Source organism: Ascaphus truei, chromosome 2, assembly GCF_040206685.1.
Source record: "Ascaphus truei isolate aAscTru1 chromosome 2, aAscTru1.hap1, whole genome shotgun sequence".
NCBI lineage: Eukaryota > Metazoa > Chordata > Amphibia > Anura > Ascaphidae > Ascaphus > Ascaphus truei.
Window position 1 is genome coordinate 170,774,245 of NC_134484.1, and position 16,454 is coordinate 170,790,698.

Sequence of the window (16,454 nt, forward strand, 5' to 3'; positions counted from 1 at the left end):
CCGCCTCTATTTGCTCTACCTCCCCTGACCGCGCTCTCACCCCAGCTTGATTTAGATTATAAAAGAACCTAAGAAAAACACATCAATGCCTAACAATCGTGGAATACAAACATATAATATTTTCGTGTTGGCAGGTACCTAATAAGGATTGGCTTCCCGGCTAGGAATATAAAAACCGGATTCACATTTTCTTTAAGTGTTCAATGTCTTTTATCATTAAAATTTTCATGCAGTAATTTGCTCGCCACTCCCCCCCCCACCCCCCCCTGCATGTGGCATCAAGAAAAAATCAATAAATTGGCCGATTGGTTCACATAAACACCCAATCCCAGGTACAATTGGTCTGCCTGGTGTGGTTTGGGTTTTGGGGGATTCGGCAATCAAAAATAACGCTACCTGTCCTGAGAAACCACATCTAAGAGCATAATCTTTAATTGGATCAATTTCTTGTTTACGGTCCGTGTTGGATTAGTATGTAATTTCTTATAATTAACGTTGAATAATTGTGAATATGGTTCTTTCAAATACGTACATATATCTATAAGCCAAATAATAATGTCCTCATTTATCTAATTTAATTTTACTTGCCCAAAATTGATTTACAAACTTAGACTGTACTACTGAAGAACATAAAGAGCTTTAAAAATATCATGCTTGACCCTTATTAGGGACTCTTCCTACCTGTTCTAATCTTGAGTAAACGAAAAACAATATTGAGCAATGTTAGCGTTGGTTTAAGCCAGGGCTGCACAACACGCGGCCCGCGGGCCGCATGCGGCCCGCCTGGCCTCTCTGTGTGGCCCTCGATGAGATTTAAAAAAAAAAAAAAAAAACTCTGAAAAAAAAAAAACTTAGAAAAAAAAAACTTTGAAAAAAAAAATGGCGGCGATTCCCCGCGGTCCCGGCGCGCATGCGCAGGGCCCGCTCCTTGCTCCCTCTCCCTCCCCCCAACCCCCCCGCCCCCCGCTCGCAACGGGATGGAGGGGGAAGTCACAGCCAGCTGAGCTCTTCTGCGGCTGCCCCCCCCCCCTCCCTGATCCGAACGTGGATATGTGCAGGGGGGGTGAGGTGAGGTGCAGGGGGGTGAGGTGCAGGGGGGTGAGGTGCAGGGGGGTGAGGTGCAGGGGGGTGAGGTGCAGGGGGGTGAGGTGCAGGGGGGTGAGGTGCAGGGGGTGAGGTGCAGGGGATGTGATGTGCAGGAGGGGGGGATGTGATGTGCAGGAGGGGGGGGGGGTGATGTGCAGGAGGGGGGGGGGGTGATGTGCAGGAGGGGGGGGGGTGATGTGCAGATGGGGGGGGTGATTGGAGGTGCAGGGGTGATTGGAGGTGCAGGGGGTGATTGGAGGTGCAGGGGAGTGAGGTGCAGGGGATGTGATGTGCAGGATGGGGGGGGGGGTGATGTGCAGGAGGGGTGATGTGAGGTGCAGGGGGTGAGGTGCAGGGGATGTGATGTGCAGGAGGGGTGATGTGAGGTGCAGGGTGTGAGGTGCAGGGGTGATTGGAGGTGCAGGGGGGTGAGGTGCAGGGGATGTGATGTGCAGGAGGGGGGGGGGTGATGTGCAGGAGGGGTGATGTGAGGTGCAAGGGTGATTGGAGGTGCAGGGGTGATTGGAGGTGCAGGGGGGTGATTGGAGGTGCAGGGGGTGATGTGAGGTGCAGGGGGTGAGGTGCAGGGGTGATTGGAGGTGCAGGGGTGATTGGAGGTGCAGGGGGGTGATTGGGGGTGATTGGAGGTGCAGGGGGGTGATTGGGGGTGATTGGAGGTGCAGGGGGGTGATTGGAGGTGCAGGGGATGTGATGTGCAGGAGGGGGGGTGATTTGAGGTGCAGGGGTGATGTGAGGTGCAGGGGGGGGAGAGTGGTGTGAGGTGCAGGGGGGGGGAGAGTGGTGTGAGGTGCAGGGGGGGAGAGTGGTGTGAGGTGCAGGGGGGGGGGGAGAGTGGTGTGAGGTGCAGGGGGGGGAGAGTGGTGTGAGGTGCAGGGGGGGGAGAGTGGTGTGAGGTGCAAGGGGGTAGAGTGGTGTGAGGTGCAGGGGGGGGAGTGGTGTGAGGTGCAGGGGGGGAGTGGTGTGAGGTGCAGGGGGGGAGAGTGGTGTGAGGTGCAGGGGGGGGGAAGAGTGGTGTGAGGTGCAGGGGGGGAGAGTGGTGTGAGGTGCAGGAGGGTGGGATGTGTGTGGTGTGCAGGGGGAGATGGGGGTATGAGAGATAGATGGGGAGTATCGCAAAGGTTGATAGTGAGGGGTTCTGGGGGAGATATGAGGATGATGATGAGGGATGCTGGAGGAGATATATGATGATGATGATGATGATGATGATGATTTTACCCGTGCGGCCCAATTTTTTTTTTCCTTGGAGCAGTTCGGCCCTTCTCGCTTTACGAGTTGTGCAGGCCTGGTTTAAGCTGTACATTCACGCCTGTGTTCAGCTGTAATTGGATGTTGTTTGTAAGGTCCTGTCAGCTTTTGCAGACATTAAAGTATACATATACTTGCAATTATTACAAGATCTAGTAGATAAAGTACATAAACCAACGTAACTTACTAAAAGTAACCTCTGCAGTAGATGGAAATTAAAATAAAGCTATAAGTGGTAATTGCACTTTACTATCTGTTCATTTACAACATACAACTCTCAGCCCTCCTCCTAGGCAATGTTAGACAGTTATATCAGAAAATAATTTTTCATAAACACTTCAATTGTGACTTGACTGTCATAAACTGATGTAAATGTCAAGCCTAGCTCATTAAAGCATGTTGAACATACATTTGTATTTCATTTGGCAACATGGCACAGTATAGCAGAGTTTAATATTTATATAATTAGTGTTTGAAAACTTTTTTTTTTTTATTGATATACAAATGAGGGAATTTTTGTTAGTGTGCTTAATTTCAGTATTGTTACCCTAATTAAGAGAATCATTCATTGAGAATTTTAATGTAATCAATTATGTTAATTTGGGAAACGTGTGTGTGTGTGTGTGTGTGTGTGTGTGTGTGTGTGTGTGTGTGTGTGTGTGTGTGTGTGTGTGTGTGTGTGTGTGTGTGTGTGTGTGTGTGTGTGTGTGTGTGTGTGTGTGTGTGTGTGTGTGTGTGTGTGTGTGTCAATGTACATTGGGCGAAGCACAGTTTTTGTATCTTCCACACAAATTGTCTTGCAATTTATTAGTGGACTAAACATTGAAATGTGTTTAAAATGTTAAAACCAGAAATACAATTCACCTGGCATTATGAAGGATACTTGTGAGTGCACAATTTACATTGAGAAAAGTAATGACACCCCCCTCTTATGTCTCACAGACACCCCCTTTTCCTGTAGAGAGGGAACTTCAGACATTGTAGTAATGCTTTATGCCTATTTTCTCATTCGAGAATTGGCAAGCAGCTCAACCTAACAGGAGGGGCCAAACACCTAAAGAGAGAAACAATTTGGCAAAACCGAATTAGATGAGCTCAGACCTATCCTTAAAACAGAATGCATCAGCAACACACTATCACTTTAAATACATTATGGAGTATGCTGCTAAGAAAAGGGAATTGGCCATCCATTTATGGAAAACCAATACAAAAACTATGCTCTCCTCCCAATAACTTACAATTTATTAGTGAAGTCCTACATTTTGCTCTGGAGCCGTTTAACAAAGGACTCATGTAGTTGCATCTTACACTCTTTTTTCATAAATGTGCATTGTATACTGCAGACTATACAGCTATGTGACTGTCTTGTAAAATTCCTTGTACTGTTGAGTGAAGAAGTGTGACTTTTGTGTTCAAGTTTCGAAGGCATAAGAATAAGATGTAGACCACAGGCTTATGGTTAGTTTATTTCCTCTTTGTGAAGCTTACAGGTTTTTTTTCTGTTTTGTATAATTAAAAGTATACAATAAAAAAACAGACAAAGATGCCCAAAGCTACTTCCAATGTGACAAAAATACACAGTGCAATAATTATATATTCTCTTGAAAAAGGGTCATTTAGTTTAACCCTTTGGCCAGCGCGTCTTAAGCCTGCTGCCACTTTCAAGGCATGACCGTAGCAGGTCCCAACACTCCCTGGGTTAAAATTCTTATTAACCTGTATAATCACAGGAAGAAAGATCACATTGGATCTGTCATAACCTGGCAACAATGAAACTGACCTGCCAACTTGGAAAGTGGGGAGGGGCAAGCTAAAACCTTGGGTGGGAGGGGCCACTACTACCATATTATGTGGTAATGTTAGGGGTTTCTCAGAGCTTGTTGGTATCTGTGTGTTTATTAACTGTGTGCAGCTAGTCTCGGCTGCTTTTGGGAGGGTAGTGGCCCCTCCCACCCAAGGTTTAAGCTTGCCCCTCCCCACTTTCCAAGTTGGCAGGTCAGTTTCATTTTTGCCAGGTTATGACAGATCCAATGTGATCATTCTTCCTGTAATTATACGGGTTAATAAGAATTTTAACCCAGAGAGTGTTAGGACCTGCTACGGTCATGCCTTGAAAGTGGCAGCAGGCTTAAGACGTGCTGGCCAAAGGGTTAAACTAAATGACCCTTTTTCAAGAGAATAAGTAGGTATTGCACTGTGTACTTGAACTAAAAATAAATGTGCATTTTTCTCTTTCGTCTTAAACAGAAACGCTCTTCTCTTTAAACTACCTTCTATGTCTCTAGGGTGAAAAAATAATCGGATAACATGCATAAAAATGGTGATTTCATTTAACTTTTTATTTTCCATCAAGAATGACATTATTTGCAAGCCATGTTTGGCTACTGAAAGGGCAATGAAAAATGTCACTAATGGGTTATTTGCTTTTAGTTTAACTCTTCTTGAATACAGGAACAATGCATATGAGAGAGAATCTGACACCGTCACAGATATGTACACCGTTATCAGAGTTGTCTAAGGAGTGTTTTTTGATCATAAAATGCTAATTTGATTTTAGAAATGCGGCTTAAGCTCTTACTAGTAATGTCAATACCACGTAAGGTTTTCTATTGAAGATCTAACAAACGCCCTCCGTTCATACATTATTGAAATTTCACCATTTTAAATAGTTCAAATAGCCATGTATTCTGTGTTCTTTTTGCATAACATTTTTAAAGAAGCAAAACTTTTGCCATGAATTAGTTATGCCGCTAATTTTAAATCTACTTGCAGTTTTAAGTATTGTGACCCAGGAGATGATGAAACAGGAAAAAATGCATTTCAACAAGCAGATAAAACTTTTTCCAGATGACTTTTGTTGCTGAAAATGGGGCAGTTATTTTTAGCATGAGCACAGTTTCTTTTTCCACCAGTTATTGGGTATGTCTTTATATAGCGCCAAAAGTGTACTCGGGGCTTCACAAAGAATACAGTACAGGGAATTATAATCGTACAATAAGTGCAGCAAAATCAGTCAATAGAAAAGGAAGTCCCTGCCCCGAAGAGCTTACAATCTAAAATGTTTGGGAAACTTGAGACAGCAGGTGAGGGAATAAGTGCAGTAGATGGCTGTGCTTGGCCACAATGGGTGGTAGGAGTGACAGTGTGGGACAATAGCCATGAGTGCAGGCTATTGGGATGCTTGAGTTGGGTGGCGAGTTTTAAGGTTAGTCAGTATTAAATGAGGTTAACACCTTTTTCAGGGAAAGATGTCAGGGAGGCGTGGGTGAGATCAGATGTGTAAGTCTGGCTTCACGCTTAGAGGATATCCCCAGCAGCAGGAAGGAGTAGATAGAGGGTGTGAATAGAGGATTTGGGTGGGTGTTTATAACCTTTATTCAAATTTTCATAAGTTACTGTATATTTTCGATTGTACTCTGAAGTTGTGCCTTTTTGGTTATTGGTTACAAAGACAATACAGCAAAGTATGTTGCTGTTCCAGTGTCTTATTTCTTAAGCTGTATACTTTTATTTATTACTCCTGATGTCCTAGTACCCCATTGTAAAGCTTTTGCCCTATTCCAAGTCAGCTTATGGGCACCCTGTGATCTGAGAGTATAACGGTGCTCGTCTCCAGGAAGTCGGGAAGTGGTCTCACAGGGCTACGGTAGGGGTATATTGAAAAACCAGAGCCAGGGGTCAGTCCTGTGTATAGTAATCGTAGTTGGGATCATGCAGAGGATCAAGGCACGCGGCAAGGTCGAGGTCGGCAACACGGAATCCACAGACAGGAGATGCAAGGTAACATGGCTGGAACTGCCGACAAGCCAGAACCTTTTCTTGGCATCTTCCTGTAATAAGTGCAGCCTTAATTAGGTGGCTGCTGCTGGAGAACAAGGACTGGAGGGTGAGGGACAAGGAGAACACACACAACACCCTCCCTCCCCCCCCCCCCCCCACCGCACTGCATGGGGCTCTCACTTCTCTGGTGGAGATCGCGCATGGGGCTCTCACTTCTCATGGGGTGCCGGGATCCCTCGCGACACAGGCCTGTAGATCACACAGCCGCCCCCTCTCTCCCCTGCTTCAGTCGCGGCCTCCCCGCCAACACACACACTATCGCGGTGACCATTTTTTCCGCAATCCCGGTTATAACGCGGTCTCATTATGTGGCCCCCCGAGCACCGCGGTATAAAAAGGTCCAGCTGTATTTTGCTTCAATTGTTTTAAGTTAAGTAAAAGTAGTGAGTTAAAATAAGACCCTAAAATACACGTTCTCTACTCAGAGAGAGAGAAACTTTGCAGTTCATTAACTTCTATTCACTTGTATGAAAGCCATTAACTGTGCATTGCCTCACTTCTCGCTAGAAGGCGCCTATGGGTATAACAACCTACATGTCTGTACACTAGGATTCACATTCTCTGAAGTAGTAGTGTAAACATCTTAACATTGGCTTCATTACCTGCTGTTTGGTATAGTTTGTGGGTAATGTATCATTGCAAAATTGGCACAAATGGTCATTTCTATTTTGCCAACTTTGTGTCATTATATCCAGCTCTTTGCTCCTGATAAGTCCGATAGCGATATAGAAATACAATGGAAGGAATTAAAGAAGCGTTATGAGGAATATCAAATTCGGCATCTGGCACATGATCTCTGATTAGCGTAAAATATGTTGACGAAGTCTGAAGTGGCGTAAACTTTTGATGCAAACACAGAATCAGAATAATGTAACAAACTTTTCAATGCACACTCCATATTTGTAAACATTTAACTTTACTTTTTATTATTTTAAGTTTGAAAAACATTTTAAATAGCTGGGGTTGGGGTGTACAGGCAGTCCTCGGTTATCCGACACAATGCGTTACTCAAAATGGCGTTGGATAGCGAAACGTTGTAAAGCGAAACACGTTTTCCCATAGCAACACTGTTTAAATGAAAGGTTCCGTTCCTGAAGGCATTTTTAACACTAAAATACACCAAATATTTTACGCAGGCAATAAGATATGCAGCACTCACAAATGATATAGTGTATATACTGTATTATATATATATATAATATAACATAATAAATAATATATAGTATAATATAATATTATATAGTATAATATTATATATATGCTCTTACGACGCTTTGCAAGTTGTGTATGTGTATGTGTGATATATATACACACACACATACACATAAACAACGTTGCAAAGCGTCGTAAGAGCGTTGGATAAGCCGTTTTGGCGTTGTAAAAAGGAACATAGGTATGCATTGCATAGCGTTGGATAAGCCATTCGTTGTAAAGCGAAGCGTTGTAAAACGAGGACTGCCTGTAATCAGTTGAAAGCTTTCTGGCTTTTTTTTTTTTTTGTTTGGTCATTGGTAACTCTGCTGAGTGACAGAAATACATGGATTCCATAATTGTCTAGCTTTGTATAGCATAAACTGCAGAATTGTATTCTTAGGCAAGTAATTGTTCATAGTGTGAAAGGAAAAAAAAAAAAAACCGCAACCATAATTTTAGTGCAATTAGCTTTTAGTATTTTAATGACATTTTTCACTTGTGTCACTTAGAAAAAGTGGTTTTGCCCTATGATTTATAGGCACTTTTGCATGCCTGGCTTGACAGTTCATCTCTGTGCTCCTACACAAAGAGAAAACAGTAGGTGCAAGTTCTGCATAAGGTGAATAAGAGAACATTGCACCACGCATACTGTGGGTAATACGGAGTACTGCTTATGAACCCTGTTGTGGCACTTTGAGCGCCTACATTTGTACTAAACTTAAAAATATCTAAACTGAGAAACAACATGTTCCATTTTAATGCATAACCTTGTTGTTATTGAAATTCTTTTACAGTATGTATTTTATTTGTCCTTTCAAAAAAGCTCTGCTATTGTCCACCCACTGTCACATTTGGAAACAACTTGATTTTTGTTTTTAGATTTCACATTGTATGGAAATTTAGGAACCTAATGTTAATGTCTTTGTTTCCAGTAAGCTGCGATGTATACACGAATAGCACAGATCCATGGCAAAGACAGATGTGCAGGAGGCAATTCAATGTTTTCCCGTTTTTACTTTGAGCGGGCTCAATAATATAACAGCAAAATAGAAAAGGACTTTGTGTTGGTGCCATGCTGACATATATATTCCTCATTAAGGCAAAATAGTTTCAATGACCTATTAGATAAAGACTAGTGCAAAAGAACGCCGCCAATCCATGTGCAACCATTTTTAAGGTGTAGAAAATGAAAATAAATTATATTATGATTATTATGAACTCTGAGACCTGTCGTGTGTGTCCTCCTCTATAATGGTGTTCCCCTCTATAATGGTGTTCAGTTATAGGTCTTCCTATGGTCACGATCCCAGCATTGTCTCCCAGCATCTCAGTATTGGGTAGCATCGCTGCTACTTTCCGGTTTCTGGTGAATTGCTGGTCAGAACTTGAACGGAAGTTTAACTGTGAAACGCGTATGGGACTGGCTTCCCCCTCTATTGACCATTAGCATCCAAGGCAGGACATGTGTCTGAGTGCATAATATTTTTATTTTTCGCCGCTTCTGTGACCAGGTTCTACTTGATCGGAGGTGTTATTTTGCACTCTTGTCTTTATGAAAAGTAGCTTAGCCAAGGCTGTGGTCTTTGTCTCACGGCCGTGATTCAACAGACAGCTCCACAGAGCAACATCATGGGGCTTGTGTTCTCTCCCCAATATGAGTTATTTACAACATTGCATGATACAACTTGCCTAAACCCACAAGTCTCTGATATTATTCAACCTAATTTTATTGCAGTAATATCTGCTTGGGTGAAACATCTAATATATTTGTGAACCCACAGTTTATTTGTTCAGAGCACTGATACATAGCTCAGATAATTGCACTGCTGTAAAGACAAGGAACGGCTCCATTTATTAAAAAAAATAAATTAAAACATTAAATGGGCATTTCCTCCCAAATGGCACTGAATAGGGTAAGCTTTCCAGGGAAGCCAATTATTTTGATATGGTCTATATATTTTTTAGCCTGTTATGTACGACCTTTGATTTTAACAAAAGCAGATAAGTGTATGGGGTAGTCCTTACAAATATTTTTTTTTTTTTTTTTTTTTTAAATATGCCATGCCATGCAAAACAGTCTTAATTAGGCTCAACTTTGGTGCTTCTTGGATATATACTAACCTCTTCTGTTTTTTTTACTATTTGTGACTGATGTACCAGGATAAATTATTGGAAGCATTAGGTAAAATTAATCTTCTGTCATCCTGGCCCAGTTTTTCTTTTTGAAATTTACATTTTAAAAGAAGCTATTGCTTTGGACTTTGATGTCTTGAATAAGGTGGTTACATTTGTTAACCATAATGTATTCTGTATGCGGTGTATAACTTTTGTGCATAGCTCACATTTTATGAATTCCTTTCCAAATGCTTCGTAATGAAAGTGTTTCATTGTTATGGTAAACAGTTAGTTGTTCAATGAATTACCAGGACTACATCTTACGGTTTTAATTGTGAGTGAAGTAATATAGTGCAGAGCCGAAGTCTAGTGTATAACGTGTGGATATGCAACTTAAAATGTGACCTGGAACCATCTGAAGCACCGCTGTACATCGAAATTGGCGAACCTGTGAATAGCGCGCACTTCCACGTGACAATGGAAGATGTAATTGCCTGTGTTACCGATTTGTGTGTTTTTTTTTGTTTTTGTTTTTTTTTAATACTATTTTATTTATCTTTATTGCTGTAAGTAATAGTGCTAGGATATTGGTATTGGAAATTCCTATTGGTGTTTGACCCAACACCTCTGACCAATCTGTTTTTCTAAGATTATACTATTTTCATAGTTCAGGACATTTGACAAAAAGTAATGGGATTAATGGTTTTATACATATACAGGCATACCCTTAAGGACACTCACTTTAAGTACACTCGCGAGTAAGGACATATCGCCCAATAGGCAAACGCCAGCTCACGCATGCACCTGTCAGCACGTCCTGAACTGCAATACCGGCTCCCTACCTGTACCGAAGCTGTGCGCAAGCGGGGAGACTATAGAGCCTGTTACAAATGCGTTATTTACATTAGTTATGCACGTATATGACGATTGCCGTACAGTACATGCATCGATAAGTGGGGAAAGGTAGTGCTTCACTTTAAGTACATTTTGACTTTACATACATGCTCGTCCCATTGCGTACGTTAATGCGGGGTATGCCTGTATTGCTCGTGATGTGCTAGCCATAACCCTGACGGTATTTAACATTTTTATAAAATTTCTTAGTCATGTATTTAAAGGGTCTTCATTTGTATGAAGAATATGTATTCTCTGTTCCTTCTGCAGACAGAAAAAAGACAAACGTGGTCTTTAAACCTTTTTAATAGAAAATCTATACAAAAGTGCCTTATTATAAATTGTATCCTTTTTTTATTTGTTTAAAAAGTTAATATTGGATGGCCTTATACAGTACATAGTTAAATTAGGCTTTGACTGGTGATTATCTGATGTACTGATTCGTTTGATTTTGTGCTTCTGTTTAAATGATTAAGTGTCCACCATCTGAACAGAGTAACGTTTTTGCGTCCTATTCCCGTTGGCTGCTGGGATCTCAGCTTATTCAAATAGTAATCGTGAATGGAAATGTTGCAACATTTCTTAGTTTCCCTGGTCTCCAGTGGGAAAGATAAAGGCACGATATTAAACTGCAGAAAAGCCATAAAGCTAAATGTGACTTCACATCAGAAAGCGATCTTCTATTAGTGTTTTTCATCAGGAGCTCCCCGGCATCCCTAAAGGGTTCCCTGACATTTTCAGGTCATTAGACAATTGTACTAAATACAGAAGAATTTACAATGCACCTGATCTCAGGCGTGTTATTTAGAGAAGATTGGGGTTCCTTAATCAGAAAAAGTTGGAAACCACAGTTCTATTATATTGATCAATTCTGATTTGTGCATGAATGATTTACACACACGTGTGGGTGTGACCTGTCTTGCTTTCTCTGATAAATGATACTCTGTTCGTGCCTACTGTACAACTATATCGTTTTGCAACCATTAAGGAGAGCATGGATGTTTTCATGTTTCACGCTGGTTCACGTTTTCATACATTGATGTCCCACTGAGATTTTGCAAGAGTTAAGGACTCCTATTCCATTTAGGTTTGTCAGCAATGCATGTGTGTTGATTTGTATGTATTTCTAAAGAGTGGAAAGGTGCTTTGTTTTGCTGTATTTCCAAAATGTTACTTGTAATGCAACACTGCAGTGAAAACTGCTCAGCATAGTTTTGCAGAGGCAACTAGTGATGTACCAGGTACTACCCGGTATCCGGCGGCTTTTCAGCTATCCGGAAATTACCCGGACCCGGCAGCTGGAAAGTGGACCCGGCTCCAGGTAATGTCAGGGTAGTTGAAAAGTATCTCTTACCTGCTGGAAGCCCGCGCGGACATCTGAACAGGTAAGCAGAGGTGTGGAGGCGGTGGGGCAGCATCACAGTCATGTGGAGCCCGCGCGGGAGCTGCAGGACTCCATACTGCTCCCGCGCGGGCTCCACACTGACCGCTGATGCTGCCCCACCGCCCCCGCACCTCTGCTTACCTGTTCAGATGTCGCCGCGGGCTTCCTCCACCCCAGGTAAGTGAAAAACCGGGTACCCGGCCGGGTACAAGGTGCCAAATCCTCCGGGTACCCGTTACCCGGTTTAAAAAAAGGCAACGTATTTCTTTCTGATACAACTTGCATTGCAATTGTTTCATTCTGAAGTACAGGGAGATGTGACCAAGTCCACAAGATTCTTCTTTTTAAAGTATTTCATTTACTATTGCAGGATGAAAAATGGCAAATGTACACTGCCACATTTTGTATACAGTACATATGCAAATAAATTGTCTTACTTCACAAGATACTTTAACTCAAATGTAATTTATTTGTGCAGAGGACATAGACAGTTGATAACATGCTACATGATTTATTTGCATTTTGTGTTTACATACAGTATAGCGGTGTATATTTTTTATCTTGTTCAAGCTGTGGTATAGTATTGTACCGAACTGTGGTAGACTTGCCCCATCTGGGCATATGTTACGTTTTTCATTGTATGCATCTATTTTTGTTATTGTAGGATGTTGGCTTAGTTTTTATTTATAAGTGAAATCTCTGCAATAGCTGATTGGTATTACCACCCCTCTTGGCCTTTGGCAGGTTGATGACATCTTAGGAGAAGGCAGCGATGACAGTGACAGTGAAAAGAAGACTGTGAAGGTAAAGAAACCGCAAAGTACAGCACAAGAAACCCTAATGAGAAATCAAGAACCAAGGACAGAGTCTTCATCAAGTGAAAGTTTGTCAGGCAACACACCCAGGTAAGACTTCTACAAATATATGGATATAGATTTCAGAACGGTTTGTTCTTTGCAGTCATTTTATTTTTGTAGTACGAACCATATATATAGTTCTTAACAGAAAAATGCAAGACTCCTCCTACATCCACTGAGATTACACCAGGCACAACATGGGATTGTATGTAGAGATAAAGTCACTTTTGTACATTTATTTATTTTTGCTTTCAGCTTAATTGCTGAAACATTGGAATCTTTAGAGATGGCCAAGTGCCCCCAATGAAACCAGCATAGAATACAGTATTTGGTATTTTTCATTGTTATGGAGTTGGCCATTTGAGTTTATATTTGAAAGCTTTGCGAGTCTCAACTTGTGAAATCTGTTAAATTTAGATGATGGTACAGTACACGAAGAGTGCTTTTCTTTTATTGCGCCTTAACTACCATATACCCGGTAAAGTTACATTGGGTATATAACTTGGTGCCTTTCTGTGTTTGGATTGTTTTATATATGGTTATAGGCTAAAGATGTTATAATCCGGGCATTATTGAAATCCCTGCTCTGGTTAAAATTCCGGCATTATTCATTCAGTAAATGGGCCGAAATTTGACACCTTGCCAAGATTTTATTTCCAGCCAATCGGCTTTCCCTTGTCAGAGCAGCTCTTAGAGAGGGGAGGTGATTGGACAGGAAGCAGCAGCCAGACAGTGACTCCGTGCGTGCGTGCGTGCGTGCGTGTGTGTGTGCTCGCGATTAAATTTTTACAACTGGATAAAAAAAACTTTCTTTTGACTTTTAAACTTTGCCTCAATATATTAATAACTTCAATTGTTTTTCTATAAAGCTTCGACAAACGCCATCTTAACTGTTGCATCTGTATACGTAATACACGTGTCTGAATGAGATGACAATCTAACTTCTAGTTTTGCATGAGCAACAGATGTCTGTCCTTGGCATCAGGTGTTTGGCATGTTATTCTTGCAAATTGGATATTTCACATTTAGTAAATGTTCCCAAAGCTATTCCCCTCTGCCAGGGAAGAATTGGAACAACCATATTTCAATCTCCCCACTTGCAAACCGAAGTGTTCACCTTTAGTCCTATAAAACCAATAAAAATAGGAAACTCTCCCGGTTAAAATCTGTCAGAAAGATTGAAATAATATTCAGAAGAAAATTTTGAAGTTTGTCTGGCAAAACAGGCGACCTAGAGTTCGCAAAGATATTCTTTATAAGTCCAAATCAGAAGGAGGCTTAGCTCTTCCAAATTTACAAAACTACTATAGAGCAGCTCAATTAGGGCAACTTGTAAGCTGGCATTCAAACCCAACCGAAAGGAGGTGGGTCGAGAGAGGATTTGATTTGCTCCCCATGCAGAATAAAAAATCTTCTCTGGTTCAACAAAAAGTCTAGACCACCCGACGAGAGTTTCAAGAACCCGGTGATATCCTTTGCCTGTAATATCTGGGACTCCCTCAAATCCAAGTTTCAATAAACCGGTACCCCTTCCCTCATGCAACCCCTATTCTCGGACCCCTCTCTTCCTTTTTACACAAAAAACCCGCTCTCCCATACCTGGGTTCCAAAAGGACTCACGAGAGTCAAAGATATTCTCGTTCAAGGGAAAGTTCCCCCATTTGCTTCTATTCAAACGAATCATGATATCCCCTCTTCCGATTTTTTCAGATTTCTCCAGGTTAGACATTATATCCAATCAGCCTATAAATCAAGCCAACCTCCTACTTTAACTCTGTTTGAGGATTGGTGTTTACACCAGCCCCACACAAAGGGCATCATCTCCAGAATTTATCAAAGTCTATCCTCTATCGAGAGCAATCAAACCCCCGATAAACATATGGTATCCTGGGAAAAAGATCTTAACGTCTGTATAGATCTTGATACCTGGAAAGACATCTGGGAAGCTGCCTCCAAAAATTCATCGTGCGTTGTAATAAAAGAGAATATTTACAAGTTAATATACAGATGGTACATGACTCCTGCCAGACTGCACTCTTTTCTCCCAGGGGTCTCCCCACTATGCTGGCGTGGTTGTGGCGAAGTGGGGAATATTCTGCATATATTCTGGTCATGTCCCAAAATCCAACAAACATGGACGGAAGTGTTCACCTTAATACACAAGATCCTAGAAATCACTGTCCCACATGACCCAGTATATATATTGTTAGGCAAGCCAATAGCCAATATTCCCCGAAAAAAAGCTAGAGTACTAGCCCAAATGTTAAATGCTACACGGTGTACAATTGCCAAAAATTGGAAACAACCTGCCCCCCCATCTTTAAACCAAATAAACAATAAAATCTGGCATATAGTTTATATGGAAAAACTCTCAGCCTATCTGAACGGTTCTACCTCGCGATTTTCTGAGATTTGGGCCCCCTGGTTTCGCCATGCAGGTATATCCCCATATATAGATTAGAATATTCGGAACAGAGTGATACATGTGGTAACTAAATTGTTGTGTACAATGCTATATTTTTAAAAATTCTTCCCCTGCCATATTCATTACAGGTGTTATAGGAGATTTGTTTGTATCATAAATGTCCATGGAGCTGAAAGGATAAAATAATACTTATGCTTCAAGAGGTTAACCTAATGTATTAAGAAATTAACTGGCACCGGAGGAATCATCCAGACAGTAATTTAGGAAATCTGATAAAGATGATTGATTGGTTTGTAGGTTGTACATTGATGCATGCAGAATAAAACAGCCGATGGAAACATTGCATTCTCCATCATGTTGATGATTCATTATCTCTGATGAATTCTCGATGCATGCAAGGAGCAACCAAATAGAGGTGAACTATGCAGATTATGTGCACGTGAATGCAACAACAATCTCTTCTACTTTTGGTGATGCATCTCTTGGAAAATGGACCAGTACACTTAGCATTTGCTACTGGCATTATTTCAGTATGGAGTGGATTATTATGATGAAGCCTGTTTTCTGCATCATTCTATAAAGTTATTCAGACTTCATTTTCTTCTCTCAGTAGCTGCTGCCATGTAGTCTTTCAAGAATAAGTTTGTGTATTTACAGGCTACAGAAATATATGCATATTTTGTGGAGGCGTGAAAATACTTCCCACCTTGGTATTCACACTTTGTAACTGGCCTGTCAACAACTGAGCCAATGATTGAGCCCCGTCTGTGCTGAAGCAGGCATATCCTTAAAACGTGACCTGTTGGTGATCCTTGTGGACTGGAGTTTCCCACTCCTGTTGTACATGATCTTCCATCTTGTGTAAAGACAATTTTTCTTTAGTTAATTTTAAAAGTTCCTTCACTGCCCAACTAGAGAAAATTGGGGAATTGAGGTACATACATTGGAGAAGGCCCATTATATCCAGCTCATCAAGGCATATTTAGTGTTGTATGTCTTTATCCGAGCAAAGTGTGTGTGTGTGTGTGTGTGTGTGTGTGTGTGTGTGTGTGTGTGTGTGTGTGTGTGTGTGTAAGATAAGTAGCGCCACTAGTGATTGTATTGTAATATAAATATTATGTGCAATGTGCAAATAAATAATAGTTCTAGAAACTAACTAAGCCTATATATAAAAAAAAAACCTGTGTTAAGAAAAATTAGAGTGTAGTGCATAAATACTAGACAAACTGCACTCTAAATTACATGAAAAATAGAATGTACATGCATAAATAAAAAATCAATATGAAAAATCATATGCAGGAGTCCAAACCCCAGTATGAGTCCTGATGGGTGAATCAGAGCAACAAATGTACAAAGTCCAGTGGTCCACGGCTGCTCTCAAATGGAAGAACCA

The 16,454-nt window shown here is 41.3% G+C and overlaps 1 protein-coding gene across 1 annotated transcript in view; it reads left to right on the top strand.

Moving 5' to 3' along the window:
• The window catches only part of CTDP1 (CTD phosphatase subunit 1), a 143,269-nt gene that overhangs the window by 62,802 nt on the left and 64,013 nt on the right, over positions 1-16,454 (top strand). Inside the window, exon 12 of the mRNA XM_075585529.1 lies at positions 12,524-12,684. Within this exon, the coding sequence (XP_075441644.1) occupies positions 12,524-12,684 (161 nt within the window). The remainder of the gene's footprint in view (positions 1-12,523; positions 12,685-16,454) is intronic.